At 39.5% G+C, this 21676-nt stretch overlaps 1 protein-coding gene across 1 annotated transcript in view; it reads right to left on the bottom strand.

Moving 5' to 3' along the window:
* DNAH11 (dynein axonemal heavy chain 11) overlaps positions 1 to 21676 on the bottom strand; it is a 372580-nt gene that overhangs the window by 3100 nt on the left and 347804 nt on the right. The window contains exons 76-80 of the mRNA XM_050784822.1: positions 17260 to 17451; positions 13422 to 13541; positions 5181 to 5423; positions 3074 to 3256; positions 2880 to 2995 (exon numbers count right to left, since the gene is read on the bottom strand). Coding sequence (XP_050640779.1) covers positions 2880 to 2995; positions 3074 to 3256; positions 5181 to 5423; positions 13422 to 13541; positions 17260 to 17451 — 854 coding nt within the window. The remainder of the gene's footprint in view (positions 1 to 2879; positions 2996 to 3073; positions 3257 to 5180; positions 5424 to 13421; positions 13542 to 17259; positions 17452 to 21676) is intronic.

The raw sequence follows: 21676 nt of genomic DNA, 5'->3' as shown, positions 1-21676 counted from the left end.
ATGTTGCCATCATGAGGATAAACACTGCAGCCAATTTGTAACAACTAAAACAAGTGATTGTTGATATAAACAAGATCATGACTTAGAAGGGATCAGGTAGGAAAAAGTAAGGAAATTTAAGTTTGAAGATCCCAGAAAAGAAGTAGAAAATATAGAAATGAAGCAAAAAGTGAAACAGCATAAGGGAGAATAACAAAAATAAATGGAAGTGAAGAGGTAAAGGGTTAGAGTGAAAGCAATAAAATGAAAGCTGAAATGAGGCCAGACGTGGTGGCTCACATCTGTAATCCCAGCACTTTGGGAGGCCGAGGCAGGTGGATCACTTGAGGTCAGGAGTTCGAGACCAGCCTGGCCAACATGGTGAAACCCCATCTCTACTAAAAATAACAAAAGTTGGCCGGGCATAGTGGCACATGCCTATAATCCCAGCTACTAGGGAGGCTGAGGCAGGAGAATTGCTTAAACCCAAGTGGCAGAGGTTGCAGTGAGCTGCGATCACGTCACTGCACTCCAGCCTAGGCAACAGAATGAGAATCCGTCCCCAAAAATAATAATAATAATAATTCTAGAAAATTTGAGTTTTCCTAAATTATACCTTTGAATCTATATAATCAAGGGCACATCACGTTCCAAGAAAATTTGGTAGAGAGTAATCAATGCTAATATAAAGAATAATATGAACAATAAAGATAATCCCTGGATGGCCAGGGGAAAACCTGAAGCCATTTATAAAGGGAAAAGAAGTATGCTAGCTTTTGACATCTCCATGGCAGCATCTGACAAGAGGAGAGTGATGGCTACAAAGGCCTCCAACTGAGGGTGTTACTATTTTTTAATAACTAGCCAAACTGTCATTCGGGTATAGACAGAAGAGTATACGGCATGAAAAACCACCAGCAAATCCAACAAACAGGAAGGTTTATAACCCAGGAAATAGAGAAGTCTTGAAGAAAATACTTAATTGTAAGTATATTTAAACTTCTCAGGAAAAGAGAATAGTCAAAGAAGGAAAACAGGAAATTATGAAACTAGGCTGGGCACCCTTCCAAAAATATAAACAACCTGGAACTGAAAATTATGGACAATGAAATATATTTTATTTTTTGAGACAGGGTCTTGCTCTGTCACCCAGGCCGGAGTGCAGTGGCATGATCATGGCTCATTGCACCCTTGACCTCTTGGGCTCAAGCAATCCTACCACCTCTACACCTTGAGTAGCTAGGACGGCAGTCGCATGCCACCACACCTGGCTAATTTTTATTTTATTTATTTTATTTTTTTTAGAGACAGGGTCTCATTATGTTGCCCAGGCTGGCTTCGAACTCCTGAGCTCAAGTGATCCTCCTGCCTTGCCCTCCCAAAGCGCTGGGCATGAGCCACTGCACCCAACCTGGACAATGAAATCTAAATAATTAAGAGAAGAAACAGATTGGATACAGTTGAAGATATAATGAAGATCACCCGGAACTGATGAAGTCTACAAGTATACAGCTGAGAGACACTGAAAACGTTAAGAGGTCTGGCAGATAAATGTAGACATGAGAATAGAGAGAATGACAATATTCGGAGAAAAAAGCACTAAAGACTTTTTCAGAATAAAAGCTATGGATGGAGTCTCACATTTATAACAGTACTTTAAAAATCCACACCTCAATACAATAATAAAATTGTTGAACATCAAGGGTAAAGAGAAAACATTTTAAAACTTTACTTGGGAAGGAATGCAAATATTTAAGACCAGACCTACCCTCTACAATCAATGCTAGAAAACCATGGAGTTAGAACATCAAAGTCCTGAAGGAAAAATAATTGTTGTGTCCTGGAATTCTACATATAAGTAAACTATCAATCAAGAATGAGAGTGCGGTGAGGACAGTTTCAGATACACAAGATGATTGCATCCCCTGCCCCCCAAGCCCTGCTCTATATTTTATACTCTGATGAAAAAAAAAAAAAAAAGCCCAGAACAAGATACAAAAAAAGCAATGATAAGCAAAGAAATCAGTACAGTATATTGAAGCAAAAATAATGATTGACCACAAGCAAAACAGAACAAAAATAATGTGGTTTAAAATAAGATGGAACTACAATTCCAGACCAGAAGGAGGCTGGTGTTCAGAGGGAAGCTGAAGGGTCTAACATTGTGTTAGGAGAATCAAAAGTGTGCGTGCTACAATGTACAGTCTCCACTAATATAATAGGAATGGTACAGGGATAGTTGAGGTTCATGGAATAATGATTCAGGAAAGCAGGGGGAAAGAAAGTCAGCACCGAAAACCCAGGAATAAAGAGCTTTGTGAAACTTCCTGAATTGTCTACCAAGACCAAGGAGCAATTAGGTGTAACACCAGCCTTCAGTGATCTGTGAATTTCTGCCCTAGCTTTGTGACACATCTCTGCAGTTATACCCCCAGTCTAGTTTACTGCATACTGCATACCATATTACAAACTTTCAAAAGTTGTCTATGAGAAGGCATAGGAATCTCAGGTTTGCAAAGTAAAGTTACAAGATGACACAAAGGCAAATTCAAGTTGCTTTCCATGGCCATTTAACTCTTACAACAACTCAGTGAGGGGATTCTATTGCCGTCTACATTTTTCAGATTTAAAAAAGACAGATTATTTTGTCTAAGATCATATACCCAATGAGTGAGAGGCAGAATTTGAATCTTGCTCTGACCCTGTCTTTTAACTGATTTTTGCCTTTGATTCAATATACCAAGTAAACTCAAATGAAATTGGTGGAAGAGTTTTTACAGTTACAGGTTGAGTACAGTCACAAAGCCCAGTCTGCACAGTTCTTAGGAAGCATTATTCAGAACACTAACCCAGCACTGAGGCTGCTCAGGGCCAGTGGCAGTGAGGGTGGGGTAGCTTACCACTGGGCTAGGCCATAAGTAGAAGGATAAGCCAGTTTGCTCCAAGTGTCTGGTACCATGTCATAACTCAATGCAAACTGCTGGGCTTCCAGAGCAGGAGATAATGCCAGTTCCCCCTTGCATCGAGAAAAAAAGCCACATAGTGAATATCTTCCAATGTGCTGAAGTCTGCTATAGCCTCACTTTAAGCTTACCTTCAAACTAAGGTCCAGTTGTTCAAGTGATATACGTATTTCCCGAATGAGAATATTCATCCTCTCACATTCTTGGAAGCAAACAAGAACATATGGGCTTCTATTTGAATTTTTTTGCATTATCTCTGCCATGTTGAACTCTTCTGGAAGTTTCTCCAAAATGTCATCCAAGACATTCTTAACCTTAAAATATTAAAACAAAGATTTAGCTCCTTTCTATTTCAGTTTTGGTCATGGTGACTATATATATCCTCTACTTTTTGAAGTTCCAGAATATATCATACAACTTCTGAAGGTGCCTGCGAATGCATTTGAAAGATGCCTACGGCTCCCAGGAGGTGGGTGGTGTGGCAGTGCCAACTCCCTCAGCTGCCTCATTGGTGCTTCTGCACCAATGCCAGCACTCCCCCTTCCATGGAGCTGCAGATCTAGTCAAGAAGGAGCTACAGTTATTTGCAGTTTATTCACTTAACATTTAGGGAGTATAGAACTGTCATCAACTACGTGTTATTTATATGTAAAGATACGATCAGAGGAAGTAGAAGCCTATTATTTGGGTACTGTATTTTATAATCTGCTAAATTAACAAGATCCTTTTAAAAGCCATGTGAACCAGGGGCTGGGCACAGTGGCTCACGTCTGTAATCCCAGCACTTTGGGAGGCCAAGATGGGCAGATCACGTGAGGTCAGGAGTTCGAGACCAGCCTGGCCAATCTGGTAAAACTCTGTCTCTACTAAAAATACAAAAATTAGCTGGGCATGGTGGAGCGTGTCTGTAATCCCAGCTATTTGGGTGACTGAGGCATAAGAATCACTTGAATTTGGGAGGTAGAGGTTGCAATGAGCCAAGATGGTGCCATTGCACTCCAGCCTGGGCCACAGAATGAGACTGTCTCAAAAAATAAAAAATAAAATAAAAGTCACATAACCCAAATAAGCCTTTTAAGCATAAGCAAATTCTGGTGAACTATGATCCTGCCCTCCCAACCACGGCATCCTAAAATTCCCAATTTAGATCAACATTTTTAACAAAGAAACTTCTATCTTCTGTAGTTGCTCTGAAGGAATGAAAGATTTATATATTAAAGGTATGAGAATGTACATGGTATTCATTCTATCTAGACAGCTCCACTGAGCTGGAGAAACCAGTCAATATCTAGAGAGGAGAAAAGATGGAAGAACTTTGCCTGTCCTTAGCCTCAGGCAGCTTTCCTTCTTTCCTTGGTTTCTCAGACTACTGCCTCTAGTTCTGACATCATGCCTGCCAGCTGGCATCACTCTGACAGGTAATTTATCTGGTCCCGAAATCTTAAACTCATTTACAGCAGGGGTAGACAGTATATCCAAATGGCCGTAAGCATGTGAAAAGATGCTCAATATTATTCCTCAACTGAGGACTGCAAAGTTAAAACCACTATGAGATATCATTACTCTTACAAAATCACAAAAAGATAGAGCAACTGGAACTCACATGCACTGCTGGTGGGAGAGTAACTGGTACAACCACTTGAGAAAACTGATTGGGAATACTATTAAAGCTAAACATCATACCCTATTATCTGGCAATCCCACTTCTGGGTATAGAGAAGTGGGTAGTATGAATGGATGCCTTTGGGAGTTACCTTTGCATATTGACTGTAGAAGAATGTTCATGGTTGTGATATTTCTATAAAAGTGAAAAACAAGAAACCCAAACATCCATTCACAGTAGAATGAAGAATTTTATATTCATATAAAATTCAAAACAAAAATGAACGATTGGTACATAAGCAACATGGATGAATCTCACAAATGTAATACAGAATGAAAGGAGTTAGACATGGATGAATGCACACTGTATGATTTCATATATTTGGAATTAGGTAAAGCTAATCTGTGATGATGGAGGTAAAGATACTGATTATCTCTTGGGGAGATGAGGGATATGTTGACTGATAAGAGGCATGAGTATCCTGGAGTGTTGGAAATGTTATTTTCATCTAGATGGTGGTTAGATGAGTATAAGCCTAGGTAAAAACTTGTTGATTTGCACAATTAAGATTAGTACACTTCAGTACAAGTAAGTTATACCTCAATGAAAAAGAAAAGGAAGGAAAGGTTCTCTACCTTTTCTTCTGTAGACTGCCCCAGTTCATCACCACTGAGTGCATTTCTGGGCTGCATCTCCAGCAAAGTTCTGAAGAGAGTGTTGGACGTCACTGTCAGGAATTCTATTTCAGCGTTTGGGTGGAGGCCGTACAGTGCCGGGCTTTCTGGAGGAAGCATCTCCTCTATGTACTGGTGGTAGCCTGCATAATCTAGGTAGGGTGGGGCAGCAAATCCTGGTGCCAGCATCAGTTCATCTTCAATCTTCAACCACAAAAGAAAAGTCAGTTATTCCAAATGTAGGTAGGCATCCATTTTCACTTCCTCAACACTTTGAGAAGACCCTGACGAGAAGGCCCCAGCACAATGCTGGCTGGGTAGCAGGCTCCCTAAACTGTTTTATAATCAACCATTCTGCTCTATATGCAACACCAGACTGATCTCTGGGGAGGATCCCAAGGAACACCCATTAATCCTATCCCTAAGAAGACTCAGTTTGCAGTGTGCATGGGGCAGTGTGATACATGCACATAAAAGGAATGAGCCATCACAGAGCCCGGGCTACCCTATAACACGCTCCTATTCATTGATTCTCCCAACCATCCCCATTTCCCAGAGAGGAAGTCAAGACTCTGATGTGAATTTGCTGAGGTAGACATTTGATTTAAATCTTAATTCTGAACTCATTTTAGTAGGACTCTATAGCCTGTACTTCCCCAGGGCACCATACTTCCCACAGTACTGCATCCCATCATTTTATATATGATGTGAATTTATATACCTGAATTTTATAAATATAAATAATGATACATGCATTTAATGAAAAATGTGTGTGTATATAAGTACCATTTATAGACCATATATACTAAGAGTCAAACGGATCCTACCTTCCCAGGACTTTGAGCTACTCACAGCAGAGTCTGTCTTGTTTAGGATCCACAGACCCTGAGAGCTAAATACAGTTACCTACTGAGTGAAAGGCTGGAGAAAGTGGGCTTTTATCATGCCCATCTACTTTAATAAGGCTGGGGCAAGAGGGTAGACATTCCATTTAGAGGTAAGTTTTGAACAAAGGCAATGTGAATAGCAATAACAAACCCTCTAAACATTAGAACATAGAACTTCAAAATGTAACAAAAGAATTTATGAGCCTGAGTCTCTGACCAGCCATAAACACAGAGTCAATCAAGTGCTTACATTTTTCTAAGTAACAGTATAATCTTAGATTTATTTTTCCCTGATTGCTCTTTGGTTTCCAGGGACCATTAACCCCTCTGTCTTAATTCTCCCAGTCTCTTGCACCATAAATCCTGTCTGTATGTGCACTTAAATGTACAGGGGAATGTTATTTTTAAATTATCACCTAATGTAGCTATTTTCTGCCTAGATTTTCTAAGTGGGTTTCTGAAATGGATTTGTCTGTAACTGTGTATGCTACGCTGTGGTCCCCTCACTATCACCTGGAGACAAAGTGAATATTCTTTAATTCATTTAGTAATATGTACTCACCACCCAGTACACTACAACAAACCTTAGAAGTACAAGCTCCATATGACCTCGTTATTAAGGAACTGGGAGTCTAAAGAGGACAAAGTAAGTGTGAATTTCCATACAATCATGTGCGTAACAGTGGTTTTCTCTTTCCTTCTTAAACCTACAATCCAGGTTATGTAGAAAGCCTACGTCCTTAATAAGGATGCTCAACTGCTTTCTGTGAATTCCAAGCGCATTTTAAATATTTGACTGAGCATTTTTATTTTTATTTTGTACCAGGAGGATTTTTAAGTTATCTAATCCTTCATATTGCCAGAAATGGAAATCTTGACCCAATGAATATGGGAAGGAAGAAGTTGGACTATTCCACCACCAGTATCCATTGGCTTGGTTTTATTTATTCACATTTGTATCATTTCATGTTTATATATGAGAATCATCAAAACTTAAATGTCACCTGGCTCAGGGTGACCAAGATAAAACCATGCAGGAGAGTTAAACTCATCATTATTAGTATACGATGGATAAAGTAGCCAGAATAAAAATATGAGCAAAATATGAATAAGAAAACCAAAACCTAGAATCCACACATCCCAACTGAACATTGCTCCCTACAAACAAGTACTTGGTCTTCTCTATTTGTGCTTACTAGGAAATTGAAAGAAGTTTCAGAAGCCGCAGTTAATCTGTCCTTAATAAAAACAAAAAGTTAAAAACAGAATTTCAAGCAAAGAAACTGACCAAAACCAAAACCACTTGGAAAGGTTAAGCTGCCATGGGGACATTTGTTTGAATGCATGCTCATGTACTGTTGATGGGACTGCAAATGACCCATGCTCTTTGGAAAGAAAATTAGTCTTTATAGACATGTGACAAGTGCCTTCCATATGGTAGGCAATGAGCAAAGCAAAAGAAAACAGCCAACTCGAAACAGCCTGAGGTTTACAGCTAGACAGCCTGGTTCAGCTCCCATCACTTAATGGATTGGTGGCCTTAAGAAATGACAATTTATCTGCATTTCAGTCTCTTTATCAGTAAAATGTTGCTCATAACAGCAACCTAATGGTTGTGGCTATCAGAATTTAATAAGGTATGCAAACAGCTCAGCACACAGCAGGCTCTTATGTTAGTTTTGGTTTTCCTCGTACCCTAGCAGTAGACTTGATTTTAGTACATCTTGATTTTTCTAGAAGGAAAAAACAAAACCTGGGAAATGTCCTCCATATAGAGACTTGTGTTCCCTTTTACTTTAAGAAAACCGTCAAGACGTTAATATACTCAAGGAGCCCGGTGAATCCTGAAGCTGAATCTAGACTTTCTCCTTTCCCACTCAAGAGTTTTTATGAAAAGCTGCTTTTTGCCAAAGGAGACATAGTTGTAGAGCTCTCTACACAGTGGCCAACGTTCTTGCCTTGCGGGAGGTTTGTTTGAGAAAGCTGTTATAAAGCCTCAAAGAATCAAAAATTCTAAATAGACATTTTCTCCAAGGAAGATACACAAATAGCCAATAAGCACATGGAAAGATGTTCAACATTGTTAGTCTTCAGGGACACGCAAATCAAAACTGTAATGTGACACCACTGCACCTCCACCAGAATGGCTAAAATAAGAAATGTGGACAGTAGCAGTGTTGGTGAGGATGTGGAGAAAATAGAACCGTCATACATTGCTGCAGGGAATATAAAATGGTGCAGCCACTATTTAAAAAACAGTTTGGTGGTACTTGCAAATGATAAACATAAAGTTATCACTTAGCCCAGCAATTCCACTCTAAGGTACATATACAAAAGAAAACATATGTCCACACAAAATTTGTACGTAAAAGTTCATAGCAGCATTATTCATAATAACCAGAAAGGAGAAATAACCCAAATGTCCACTGAGAGATGAGGTAAACAAAATGTGGTATGTCCACACAATGGAACATTATTCGGTCTTAAAAGGAATCGAGTACTGATACATGCTACAGCATGGCTGAAGCTTGAAAACATTACGCTAAATGAAAGAAGGCTACATACTGCATGAAACCATTCATATAAAATGCCCAGATCATGCAAATCTATACAGACAGAAAATAGATTAGTAGCTGCCGGGGGCTGGGGAATAGGGGAATAGGGGAATATGGGGTGGGGAATAGGGGAATATGGGGTGGGAAATAAATGGTGACTGACCGTTAATGGTTACAGGGGTTTTTTTTGTGGGGGTGGGTAATAAAGCTGTTCTAAAACTGGTAATGGTTGCAGAATATACTAAAGACCTTTGAGTTGTGTAATTTAAATTGGTGTGCAAATTATATCTTAGTAAAACCTTTTTAAAAAATAATCAATAGAATCATGCTCATGCAGAAAGAACCTCCACATCATGAAAATATCATCAAAAATTTGGATGATATTTTTGGGCATGCACAGTGGCTCATGCCTGTAATCCCAGCATTTTGGGAGGCCGAGGCGGGCAGATCACAAGGTCAGGAGTTTGAGACCAGCCTGACCAACATGGTGAAACCCCATCTCTACTAAAAATACAAAAATTCGCCCGGCGTGGTGGTGCATTCCTGTAATCCCAGCTATTCGGGAGGCTGAGACAGGAGAATGACTTCAACCCGGGAGGCGGAGGTTGCAGTGAGCTGAGATCACGCCATTGCACTCCAGCCTGGGCAACAGAGCAAGACTCTGTCTCAAAAAGAAGGAAAAAAAAAAATTGAAATCATCCTTGTTGAAATCAGGGGCAGGGACAGTTACTAGAAACTGGAGAACCAGCATCCAGCCCACTATGTTGGAGTCCATGAGATTAGTGTCCTTTTTACATTTTCCTTTCTGGCATGTAATAAAAAACCGTCCCTGACTCCACTGCCTCTCCAAGTAGTGTTGGTAATGACAAGAAGCTCTAGTTCATTGTGAGTTTAAACACATGCATTTGCCCTTGGCCTTTTGGGTCAAAAATGCCATGGCCCCAAAATGCTGTTAGGGATTTTTAGATATTACTCAAGGTTGAATTATCATGGTGTCTTGAGAATGAAAAGGTACACTGGTGATTTTCCAGGCAATACCTTAATTTTACAAATGAATGAACTGAGGCACAGGGAAGCCATGCACAAAGCTAGACAGCAAGTCAGTAGCAGAACCAGAACTCTGGTCTTCCATATTGCCCGTGTTGTTCTCAGTGTCGGCCTGTACACCATCTACATACAGATACAAGTCATTGTTTTGGTGACCTGTACTACAAACAGCTCAGCACTCCAGCCACAGCAGTATGGTGCAGAGAAAGACCAGCCTTTGGAGTCTGACTGTGAGTTTAAATCCTGGTTCGGCTGCTTGACCTCTCTGAGCCTGAGGTTCTTTTTTGATTAAGTGGGATAATAATTACTCCTCCAGATTATAGTAAGAAGAAATCATACATATAAAGTGTGTGGTAATGACCCTTGGCAAAGAGCAGGTATTTACTAAAGGATTCCCATTGTTATCACAGATTAATGTACAGCCAAGTATTAAACATATATAATGAAAATGTATACTTCATAATAAAAAGATTTCCCATCTATTAAGCATATTGTTCTAGCATTGTACCAAAGTTTAGACCTGACAGCAAACCTGTAAGTTGATCATTCTTGTTTTGTAGATGATGAAACTGAGGCTAAGAGAGGCTCAAGTACATCATACGGCAAATACATAGAGGTACAGAGAGGTACTTCAATGGTGTTTTTTGTTTTTGTTTTTTACTTCAAAGCCCAGATTCTTGTTATTCTATATTACTAAAATAGTTTGTATGATATAACTTCAAGGTGATCTGGTACCTTATTCTCTGAAAGTAATTTACTGTATTTCTTAATTAACACTGCCAAATACATGCTTTATGTGAGAAAATGTTTTCTTTCTTAACTTTGGCCGGAGACCCTCTAAAGCCCATTGGAGAACTCTCTCTGAGCGCAAACTCATTCACTCAACAAGAAACTCACTGATCCTCCTAACAGCAAGATATCACTGAAAGCACTCTGATTCTTTTGATAAGAGCAGCAGAACTTTAAACCCCACACCATGAACGTGTTGCTTTTTGATCATGTTCCATTGCAACCAAAGACACTAATTTCCAAATATGTTAACCACTTGTGGGAAGTGGCAAAAAGATGTCCTGCAGATGAAGTGTTAGATCATGTTGCTAATCGTATCAACAGCATGAACAGGAGAAACGTGCATGAGAACAAAATAACTGGGATTTGCAGCCTCTGACAGCAAGTCAGTTAAGTGCTTTAATTTCCTTTGGTGAGTTGAGGCGGTTCCTCTCCAGTGAGGATGCCAGTTTGCAAATGAAGCATTTCGATCCTGAAAACCTCACCAGATCTGTATGGAAGGTCAGGTACCTAAATTTCTGAAGGGCTTATACACACCACTGATGCCCCTTCAGGTTTCATCACCTATATTTATTTTACAGTCATTTGAATGGGAGTTCAGGCTTGTGAAGGTTAATGGACTGCTGCATTTGACAACAGTAATTCTCCCCTCAGCCACAGGCCAGAGCCAGGGGAGGGAGCATCCGCGGGAGCTCCTTGCGGGCCCCTTGCCCTCCACCATCATTCAGAGAAATCAGCCTCTGTAAAGGTCGCATGCCTGGCACTGTTTAGCTTTCCCATCTCCATGGTAACTTGCTCCCAGACCTCTCCTGAGGAGTGACTTCTAATTGTGCTAAATTGGAAGTCTCTCTCTGACATGTGAAGTCCTGCTCATTAGAACTAAGGAAAGACCATGAGACTCACCATCAAAAGAAGCAATTACATAACATTGTGCATTTTTTGCACTCTCTCCAAATTGTTCCACATTATTAAAATTAGTAACAAAATAATGTCCCCAGTTTTCTATATTAGACTAAAATACACTATGTTTTCCTGGTGTATTTTACTCTAAAATGGACTAAATATTAGACTAATACGATTTTAGTGATTTAATCTAATATAGACTAAATATTAGACTGATATGATTATATTACTTCTTAAAATGAACTCAAGGAAGGTGATCAAATCTATATAATGCTTCTCTGAGGTGAAAGTTTCAGAGAAACTATAAATAGGACATTGCTCAAACTATTAAAAGCATTGCTTTAAACATAGTTGGTGTCTCACCCAGCTGGAAATAGACATGATATGGTGTACGGGTGCTTTAGGTTTCCAAGAAATAACCAGGAATGGCCATGAACCTGGATGCCATGAGAGAGAGAGCATGAGAAAACTACAGCCACCACACTCAGCTTGTGCAGTATGAGAAACAAAAATGGAGTACTTTTTCCAGAAAACACAGCCCCGGACTGGAACCATTCACATAGACACGGGATTACTAAGATGAGAAATGGGACAAGGATGCCTGGTCTTTAAAAACTCCACCTATAGGGGTGATCTGCCTCTTCCTCACGAGAGAAGGAAGAATGAGGCTCTCAAATCACCATACTTGTCTTTTTAACTGACACATAATAATTGTACATATTGATGGAGTACAATGGGATGTTTTGATACATGTATATGTTGTGTAATGATCAAATCAGGTAATTAGGCACAGCATCTTAAATATTTCTTATTTCTTTGGGGTGGGAACATACAAAATCCTCTCTTCTAGCTATTTTTAGATATACAATATTGTATTGTTGACTGCAGTTACCCTGCTGTGCAATAGGACAGACACCAGAACTTATTCTTCCTTTCTAGGGATGGTAACTTTGTATCCATTGACGATTCATTCCCCATTCTCTCCCTCCCCAGTCTCTGGTAACCACTGTTCTATTCACCACTTACAGGAGATCAGCTTTTTAGGAGTCTATGTGAATGAGAACATGTATTTGTCTTTCTGTGGCTGACTTATTTCATTTAACATAATGTCCTCCAGGTTCACCCTGGAGGATCTTTTCTCTTTTAAAAAAAAAAACTATATTACTTTATTATCACACATAAAATATTAACAGGAATTCTATATTACCATGATAGGTTAATGTTAATTTCCCATCGTGTCATAAATGTCTTTTTTTTTTTTTTTACAGTTCATTTGGAACAAGATCCAAATAAGGTTCTTACCTTGCACGTGGTTGATATAATCTTTTGGACTATCTTGTTAGATTTAATTTTATTTCAAATTGACAAATAATAATTATATATATTTATGGGGCACAGTGTGATATTTTGACACATGTGTACATCATGAATGGTTAAGTCAAGCTAATTAACAAATCTATCACCTCACATACTTATTCACCACATTTTTCTAGAGCACATATTATAATAGAGTAACTGATACTGGTCAAACTGTAGACTATTCTCTAGGACTTCTATGACAGGCAAAAAAGAAACTTTAGTGAAATGAACTCTGGAATATAAATCAAAAGACTTCTATCAAAAGACGCACACATCTCTTGCCCATGCCAACCTAGTGGCCTGGGGCAAATCCCCATGTTTCAGCATCTCGGCCTATAAAATGGAATAACAGTGTCAGCTCTGCATACCTCATAGGGTTTTTATAAAGAACCGATGAGTCAGTGCATGTGAGGGTGCCTCACGCTGGTACACTCTCTAGCACGCACAGAAATCACCTGGAAGACTTGTGAAAATGCAGATTCTGATTCTGTAGGTCTGGGATGGAACCCGAGATTCTGCTTTGCTAAGAAATTTCCCAAGAGGCCAAGCATCCTCAATAACATTAAGAATTACCCATAGTATAATTCGTTTATAAAATTCTTACCAGAATTTTTTCCTCAGTGAAATTAATTTACAAATTAATTAATTTACAAATGTCTTACCAGAGATGGATTCATGAATTCTTCTAAATATACCCGACACAGTTTGCGATCCCAGTCATCTGTGATGTGGCCTCCATACATGATCTCACCAAAGAGATAACGGAGATCTTCCCATGGGACCTGGGGGGAGAACCACACAAATACTCACTGCCGGGTGCAGAGTTTGCCTCAGAGTAGCCAACCAGTGGCACGTGCTGCTTTAACACAATGCCCTCCAAGCCTCTGTCAATAGGAGGATTTAAAGGTGGTTCAGAAATTGTCTAAGTTTCTGCAGATAATGTCTTGGGAGAATTATTTTCAGTGTCTTCTAATATAGTCAGTGAAAATTCACTAACATTGAGCTATTTATGAAGATTGTTTTTCTTTAAGAGATGAGGTCTGGTTTTGTTGCCTAAGCTGGAGTGCAGTGGCACAATCACAGATCACTGCAACCTTGAACTCTGGGCCTCCAGCAATCCTCTCGCCTCAGCCTCCCAAGTAACTAGGACTACAGGCACAAGACACCACATCTGGCTAATTTTAAAAAAATTTTGTAGAGACAGGGGTCTCACTACGGTGTCCAGGTTGGTCTCAAATTCCTGGCTTCAAGCCATCCTTCCTCCTTGGCCTCTCAAATTACTGGGATTTACAGGCTTGAGCTGCCATGCCCAGCCTTATGCAGATTTTAAAAGAAACTGAGTCACCCCTAGAACATGTTTGCAGGGAAAGTTTATACATTCAAAATCTCATCTAAAAATTGTGAAAGGATGTTGGTTCATAAGGCCTTTGAAGTGTGACATGTTTTTATTATCTGATTTATATCAGCTTATATTATCAGATTCAGGAAAAGAAAGCAACATCCACACAATGTGAATTTGGAGTGTATTTAGAATCCTAGTACTTTCCAAAAGTCCAGGCAAACAAATCCCCTTGCCACAGATGGAGTTGAGGGCTTGTCTTATGGCATGACTGGCCTAATGATTGTTGTAAGGGTTGTAACTAATGACTTTACCATGTTTTACTCAAGAAATCACTGTATCTCCTCTTTATTTGGCTGAGCAGGGTTTGAAGCCTCTCTTTACTACCCTTTAGCTTCTTCTGGGTTTGCAAAACATGCCAGTGTGTGATGAAGCCTTTCTAGACAGGAACCTTTACACCCTCGGGGGCAGTATACTGCCTCCCAACAGTTCAAGTAAAAACGTAATTATAGCCTTCGCTTGTTGCATGATGTGACAGAACAGAACAAGTAAAATTGCTTCAACTATGCCAACGTACTTGCTACAAGTTTATTTGAATTTGAATAAATGAACTTCAAATATGTCTTTTAAGCCAGGTTGAGGTGAATGAAAAATAAGAGAGTGGTGCCTAGACCACAACATGCTCTCTCAACCACTGCATGGACTACCTTCCAAAGAGCTGAAATGGATGGAAAACAAAGGCTTCTGACTTTTAGTTCTTTTTCCGCTTACATTTAATTGATGCTTGCTACACATTTCAGTATTCAATATGTATCTCTTTTCAATTTTTATTTAACTAGGGATCTGTTCTTTTCAATAATTATTTATTTCAATAATTATGTGTTCTTTTTGATAATTATTTAGCTAAGGATTTGCTCTTTCCTCTTGTTTTTGAGACAGAGTTTTGTCCTGTTGCTCAGGCTGGAGTGCAGTAGTATGATCTCAGCTTACTGCAACCTCCACCTCCAGGGTTCAAGCAATCCTCTCACCTCAGCCTCCTAAATAGCCGGAACTACAGGCACACACCACCATGCCCAGCTAATCTTTTGTATTTTTTATAGAGACTGGGTTTCCCCATGTTGCCCAGGCTGGTGTAGAACTTCTGGACTCAAGCTATCCTCCCGCCTTGGCCTCCAAAAGTGCTGGGATTATAGGCATGAGCCATCATGCCTGGCCTCAGATCTATTCTTTCTCAATAATAGATTCTCTTTCCCTCAATCCTGGTCTTTGTTTTTTACATATACTTTCTGGAAAAGGGCATTTTGTACAACTAAACGTGCTCACAGGAATTTAATTCCCAAATCCTGATAAGTCGCTTTATGATGTGCAGAAAATGACTAAGCTGAAGACACCTGAGAAACATGAGAATGTGTTAAAAACTTAAGGCTGTGTTGATCCTGGAGCCTCAGGATGAAGAAAAGCAGGACACAGTGTGACTCAGTTGGTCAACTGGTGTTTCCAAGACTCAGGATGTAAGAGCTGGAGAGAAACGCATGTGTCCACTTCCCTCTTCCTCCCCTTCCTTTCCACCTCAACTGTGTATAGGATTCAGCTGAAATACGATTCTATTCCTGGTCTCAGCCTCACAGGACAGTTATGAAGGACTTGAATCAAAGTCTTAAATGGTCCATTCCTTTTTCTACCTAGAACTATTATCATTTTAAGTGCAATAGTTTAGACAAAATGTGCTGGGAATCAACACAAAACTAGTACAATTAGAATGGTCAAAATATGCTCAAAGTATTCAGAATTACTTTTTAATTCTATAAATTAAAAAATGAGGCCGGGCATGGTGTCTCACGCTTGTAATCCCAGCACTTTGGGAGGCCGAGGCAGGTGGATTATGAGGTCAGGAGATCAAGACCATCCTGGCTAACACAGTGAAACCCCATCTCTACTAAAAATACAAAAAAATTAGCCAGGCGTGGTGGCAGGTGCCTGTAGTCCCAGCTACTCAGGAGGCTGAGGCAGAAGAATGGTGTGAACCCGGGAGGCAGAGCTTGCGGTGAGCCGAGATCGTGCCACTGCACTCCAGCCTGTGAGACAGAGTGAGACTCTGTCTCAAAAAAAAAAAAAAAAAAAAAGAAAAATGAGAGATATGGAACACTGAACATCAAATACCGTATTAAAACCATGTATTTTGGATATAACTTATTTAAAATTTGTTCCTTAGGAAAACACACCTATGTTAGGTACCAAGGATATCTATTCTAATAGCAATCAAATCACCACTGAAGCTTGAGAAAACTGACAACAAAAATTATAACAATTGTTACTGAAGGAACATAAAACAATAGTTTCCATTTAGAAACAGGGACGGGTGATTTTTAAAACGCTTTATAGAAAATGTGGCCTAGAGTACAACACTTGATTGGTTTTGACACATGTATCCTAGTTTTAACGGATTTAACTTAATGAAAAAAGTTTCCCTTGTGAGGATTAAGCTAGAAAATCCTTAGGAATGAATGGTTCTTGCTTTTTGAAATCCAATCATTGGGTTTATGAGAATTTACACAAATGTTCTTGATGAGGCATTCCCATTCCCATCTGTAAAACACATTTTAGCTACGAAATAAAATCATTCATCTACCTTTAACTTCAAATCAAGGGGAACATTACTGAGAAAGTCACAACAAGGTGGCATCCTTAATACATAATAATGACATATGCAGGAAATGCACCATTATTTATACATGTGACGCGCTGTAAATTGCTTCCATCATCAGAACTAATTGTAGTGATTATTAATGCAGTGTTATGAACTGTCAGAACTGCTGTATGTAATTACATTTGTGCAAATGCTTCATTACCTGCCTAATGAATCTGGCATATACGCACATGTAAACCACTGTTTTTGTTAACATAATGAAGGACATTTTTTTTTTTTTTTGGCACTAAGCTGCTGATGTAGAACTGGTTTGACCTATCTTATGAAGTTCGAACATCCACTGCTGGAAAACCTTTGATCTGGTTTATTTTCACACTTGGCAGAAGATACATACATAGTGTCGGCTATTTCAATAATAGCTTCAAAAGAGAAATTATGGTCAATTTTGATTGTGCCCAAAGACTGACAGTTTTGTAAACTCCTTGGAAGAGGTTATTTGACCACCAGCACTTACTTTAGGGTTTGCCTCTAAGTAGTTGTAGAGGACATTGGCACAAATGGTGAGGTCTCCAGGATTAAAAGGATAGTTTCGGCTCCAGCCCTGGGGGCCAAACCTCAGTCTCCCAGCAACACAGGCATGGAAGTAGCAGAGAGAAAAGAGGATGCTTTTAAACTCCTGCTCCTTGGAGCATATTTCAAGTGTATCCTGGGAGAAAAGAGAAGAAATACTCGATTATTCATCCATCTGTATGGTTTCCAAGAGCAACGGTCTGAGTTTTCAATAATCTTGTAAAGAACTTTGAGAGCAAGATGCTACAGAGGTCACATGTAGTTTTCAGCATGGCTCCTTATCCTATGAGAGCACAACAGGAGACGATTGGGCATTTGCCAGTCTGTTGGCTTAAGAGGAATACTTTTATTTTGCTTCAGTCATGCTTTTAAATGCTTCTAAGTTCACTAGAAAATGAGACACTTCATTTTAACCATTTCATACTGCTTGACATCATTTTCCCCTGCAAAAGTTTCCTTGTAGAATCTGGATGACATAAAGCCATCATCTTGATTTCATCACTGTAGTAGAACGCTATTAGAGTTTGGAGAATGCTAGTTAACCACAGCTATCCATTCTTCCCTAGTTCCATTGCAGTAGAGATCGCCTGGGCACACGGACACCTATGACTGTTTCCCAGCCTCCCTTGAAGACATTTGTGTCATAAGACCAAATTTTTGCCAACAGAATTTCAGCTGAAGTGTTGTGTATAACTTCCAGGTCATTTGCTGAAAATGAAATTGCTTGTGTTGTCACTCTTCCCTTTTTCCTGACTTTATTTTTTATTTTTATTTTTTTTTGAGATGGAGTCTTGCTCTGTCACCCAGGCTGGAAGGCAGCAGCACCATCTCAGCTCATTGCAACCTCTGCCTCCTGGGTTCAAATAATTCTGCCTCAGCCTCCTAAGTAGCTAGGATTACAGGTGCATGCCACTACACCCAGCTAATTTTTGTATTTTTAGTAGAGATGGGTTTTCACCACATTGGCCAGGCTGGTCTTGAACTCCTGTCCTCAGGCGATCCACCCTGCTTGGCCTCCCAAGGTGCTGGGATTATAGGCATGAGCCACGGGGCCCAGCAAACTCTTTTCTATGTCTAGAAATGATGACGATTGGACAAGTCTGGAAACCTTGAGTTAGGTATGGCAGAAGCACTCATCAGTCTGGGCGTGTGAATGATCTCATGGAACAAAGCTGCCTAATATGTGAGAGAAAAAAACTCCTATCTTGTTTGAATTCCTAGAGCTTTGATTCTCTTTCTTACAGCAGCTTAGCCTGTACCTTTAATAAAATCACCATGACACATCATTTCCTTCCAATGAACTAAAAGTAAAATTCATTGTTGGGATGGCTAGGTGACATATGGAAAATTGGGAAACACATGTCTAGACCTGTGAGGTTTTTTTTGTTTTGATTTTTGGTTTTGCTTTTTTGAGACAGAGCCTTGCTCTGTCACCCAGCGCCCCGGCTGGAGTGCAGTGGCACTATCTCGGCTCACTGCAACCTCCGCCTCCCTGGTTCAAGTGATTCTTCTGCCTCAGCCTCTCGAGTAGCTGGGACTACAGGCATGCGCCACCATATCTGGCTAATTTTTGTATATATTTTTAAATAGAGATGGGGTTTCACCAGATTGGCCAGGGTGGTCTCAAACTCCTGACCTCATGATCCACCCACCTCGGCCTCCCGAAGTGCTGGGATTACAGACGTGAGTCACTGCGCCCAGCCGAGACCTGTGAGATTTTTTTGAGAATGCAGATGGAAAGTGGAATCCTGGAATGCTACATTGATACGGTTAATGCTCAACAGCCATAAAATTAAAAGGAGAAAAATAGCTGTCCAATCTATGGCTTAAAAGTCATATTTCACCCATGTTCAGATTTGGCAGTTCTGTGAGGCAAGGAAAGGAAGTTGAGGACTACTCCTTCAGTTGGCATTGAGCAATAGGGGAGGAAGAGGCCAAAATCTGCCCTTCCCTGCTTAGTCCTTTAAAATGGGCAAACGATAGCCAGTTCACATTTGAAATGGATCGGACAACGTGGGCCATATATGAAGTATACATAGAACCAGTGAGTAGGGGTTCAGACTTAGTCTTCCAGAGGACTTGTGGTACTAAACCAAGACCAGATTTGTTCTGTGTAGGCCAGGACCAGAGAGCTTAGTTTCTTTAGACAGTGCTTTTAGCAGAATCCAGGGCTTCCACCAAATATGGTTCTAGAATTGGCCAGGAAGCATGTAGTGCAGATCCAATTAAATCACTAGGTCACTCTAAATCATTAGGCCATTTTTAGGTCATTTATGGGGCTTGGAAATATACAATCATTAAAAACTAACTTTTCCACAAATAAAGGGCAAGCTTTTGAAGGCAGAAAAGAGAAACTGTATAACTGGAATTAACCTTGAAGGGTATAAAAGAATATTACTTTTAAATGTAAGAAATTTCTAGGAGATCCATATAAGTATCAAAATTTCACTTTGGAATTATGATCTAACAAATCACTTAATACCTTTCTAAATTACAGGCAGTCCACATAAAACCCAAGGCACTACAATAATTAAGCAGATCACTTCAATCTGTATTTTATATAACTGACTTGGCTTTATCCTCAGTGTTAAAAGAAACAAGTCAATCCATTTCATTGTGTTCTGATAACATAAATGATGTAGGAAGAAAATATGAATCAGGCTGTCTGAAGAAAAGGTATGAGTCTACCTACCAATCCACATTTCAGGCCAGTGGTATTTTTGCAAACCAAGTGATAAGTAAATTAATATTTTATAAATACAGACTGCATTGTGAACAGAGAACAGGCATCTGCATACACATAACAGTGCTATTTGTACACAATCACCAATTTTATATGCACAATGATCAGTTACTTGTTTTTGTCTGCAAATTTTACAGAAACAGAAATCTATATTCTTACTCTAAAAAATATAGTTATCTGGGTGTGAAGGGAGCCAAAAGAGTACTCCTTTATGACATCTTCCTCAAGAGGCTTTTTAGCTGAAAGGTGTAGGTAGATGGCATCCTACAAGAAATGGTTCTTTATGTCTTGGTCACTTAATTAAATTTACAAAAATATTATGCAATGCTCGGGATAATAAAGCACTAATATTAAACTGTTCATTTTGAATACACACGCCAAAGTTTGGAGGCAAATTCTAATTTGTGAGGAAAGATTAAAAATATGGATTTAAAAATTAGCCAGGCATAGTGGCATATGCCTGCAGTCCCAGCTACTCAGGAGGCTGAGGTAGGAGGATTACTTGAGCCCAGGAGTTCAAGGCTGCAGTGAGCTATAAGTGTGCCAATGCACCTCAGCCTGGGTGACAGAGAAAAAAAAAAGAAAGAAAGAAAAAAAAAAGATTTAATTAGATTTGATTTGAAAAATATCCTAGCAGTACAGTTGACTTGTATAAACCTCTTGGATATTTTACTCCACTGTGAGGGACACCCAGGCAACAGGAACAACTGGTCCTCATTTACCTAACCCATATGGGTAACAAGAGAGATAGCATTCATCACTCTATCCATAGACAGGCTTTAACAAGATTGGACCACAGCAGCAACACAGAAGACCCAGGATAATACAAGGAGATGTGGGAAAGGACATCTGGGATGGAGACTGCTGACTGCCTTCCTTAAAAAGTCTTGCTAATTTTTAGCTGGGCATATGGTTGCTTAAGATAAATTCACTTTTCCTAGCCTCTCTTGCAGCTAGGTAATGCAATGTGACTAAGTTTGACCAATGAGATTAAAGGAGAATTTCTGTATGTTAACTTGTAGGAAGCACTTGTACACCAACGCAAACACGGTATTTTTTCTTTTGTCATCTTCTTTGTTTCTTCTTTCTTCCTCCTGTCAGGAATGTGGATATGGAGGCTGCAACTCCTGCAGTCACCAGGGACCATGACAAGCCCATACTAGAAATGGTGAACCATAAAGAGCCAGACTGATGACAATTTGTGGTAATACATGAGTTCTGAATGGACTATCTGTAAAACTCTTATGTGGCAGAACTACTTTTTGGCCTTGTGTATAAGCCACTGTTATTTTATAAGAACTTCTTTCAAAAGCAGCCAACCCAACATTCTAACTGATAGAAGGGTAATGGGAACTTATTCACAGAGAGCCAGGAAGCACAGGCTAAATCCCTTGAATTATATAATCTGATTAAAAACTGCATTTTGTTTTCTAACATAATGACAGGTCAGCATTCATAAAAGACTAACATTTTAGATTTTCTGCAGAGTTTTTATTTTTTTGGTTGGTTCTGGCTAAAATAGGTTTGATGAGAAGATTATTTAGTGAATCACTTTGGTTATCTTTGCTTTTGCTACTTATTATTAAGTTCAGTCTTAATATTTCAGAGGATCCTCTCC

This window comes from Macaca thibetana, chromosome 3 (genome assembly GCF_024542745.1).
Source record: "Macaca thibetana thibetana isolate TM-01 chromosome 3, ASM2454274v1, whole genome shotgun sequence".
NCBI classification, from domain to species: Eukaryota; Metazoa; Chordata; class Mammalia; order Primates; family Cercopithecidae; genus Macaca; species Macaca thibetana.
This window is presented reverse-complemented; position numbering and strand designations above follow the sequence as displayed.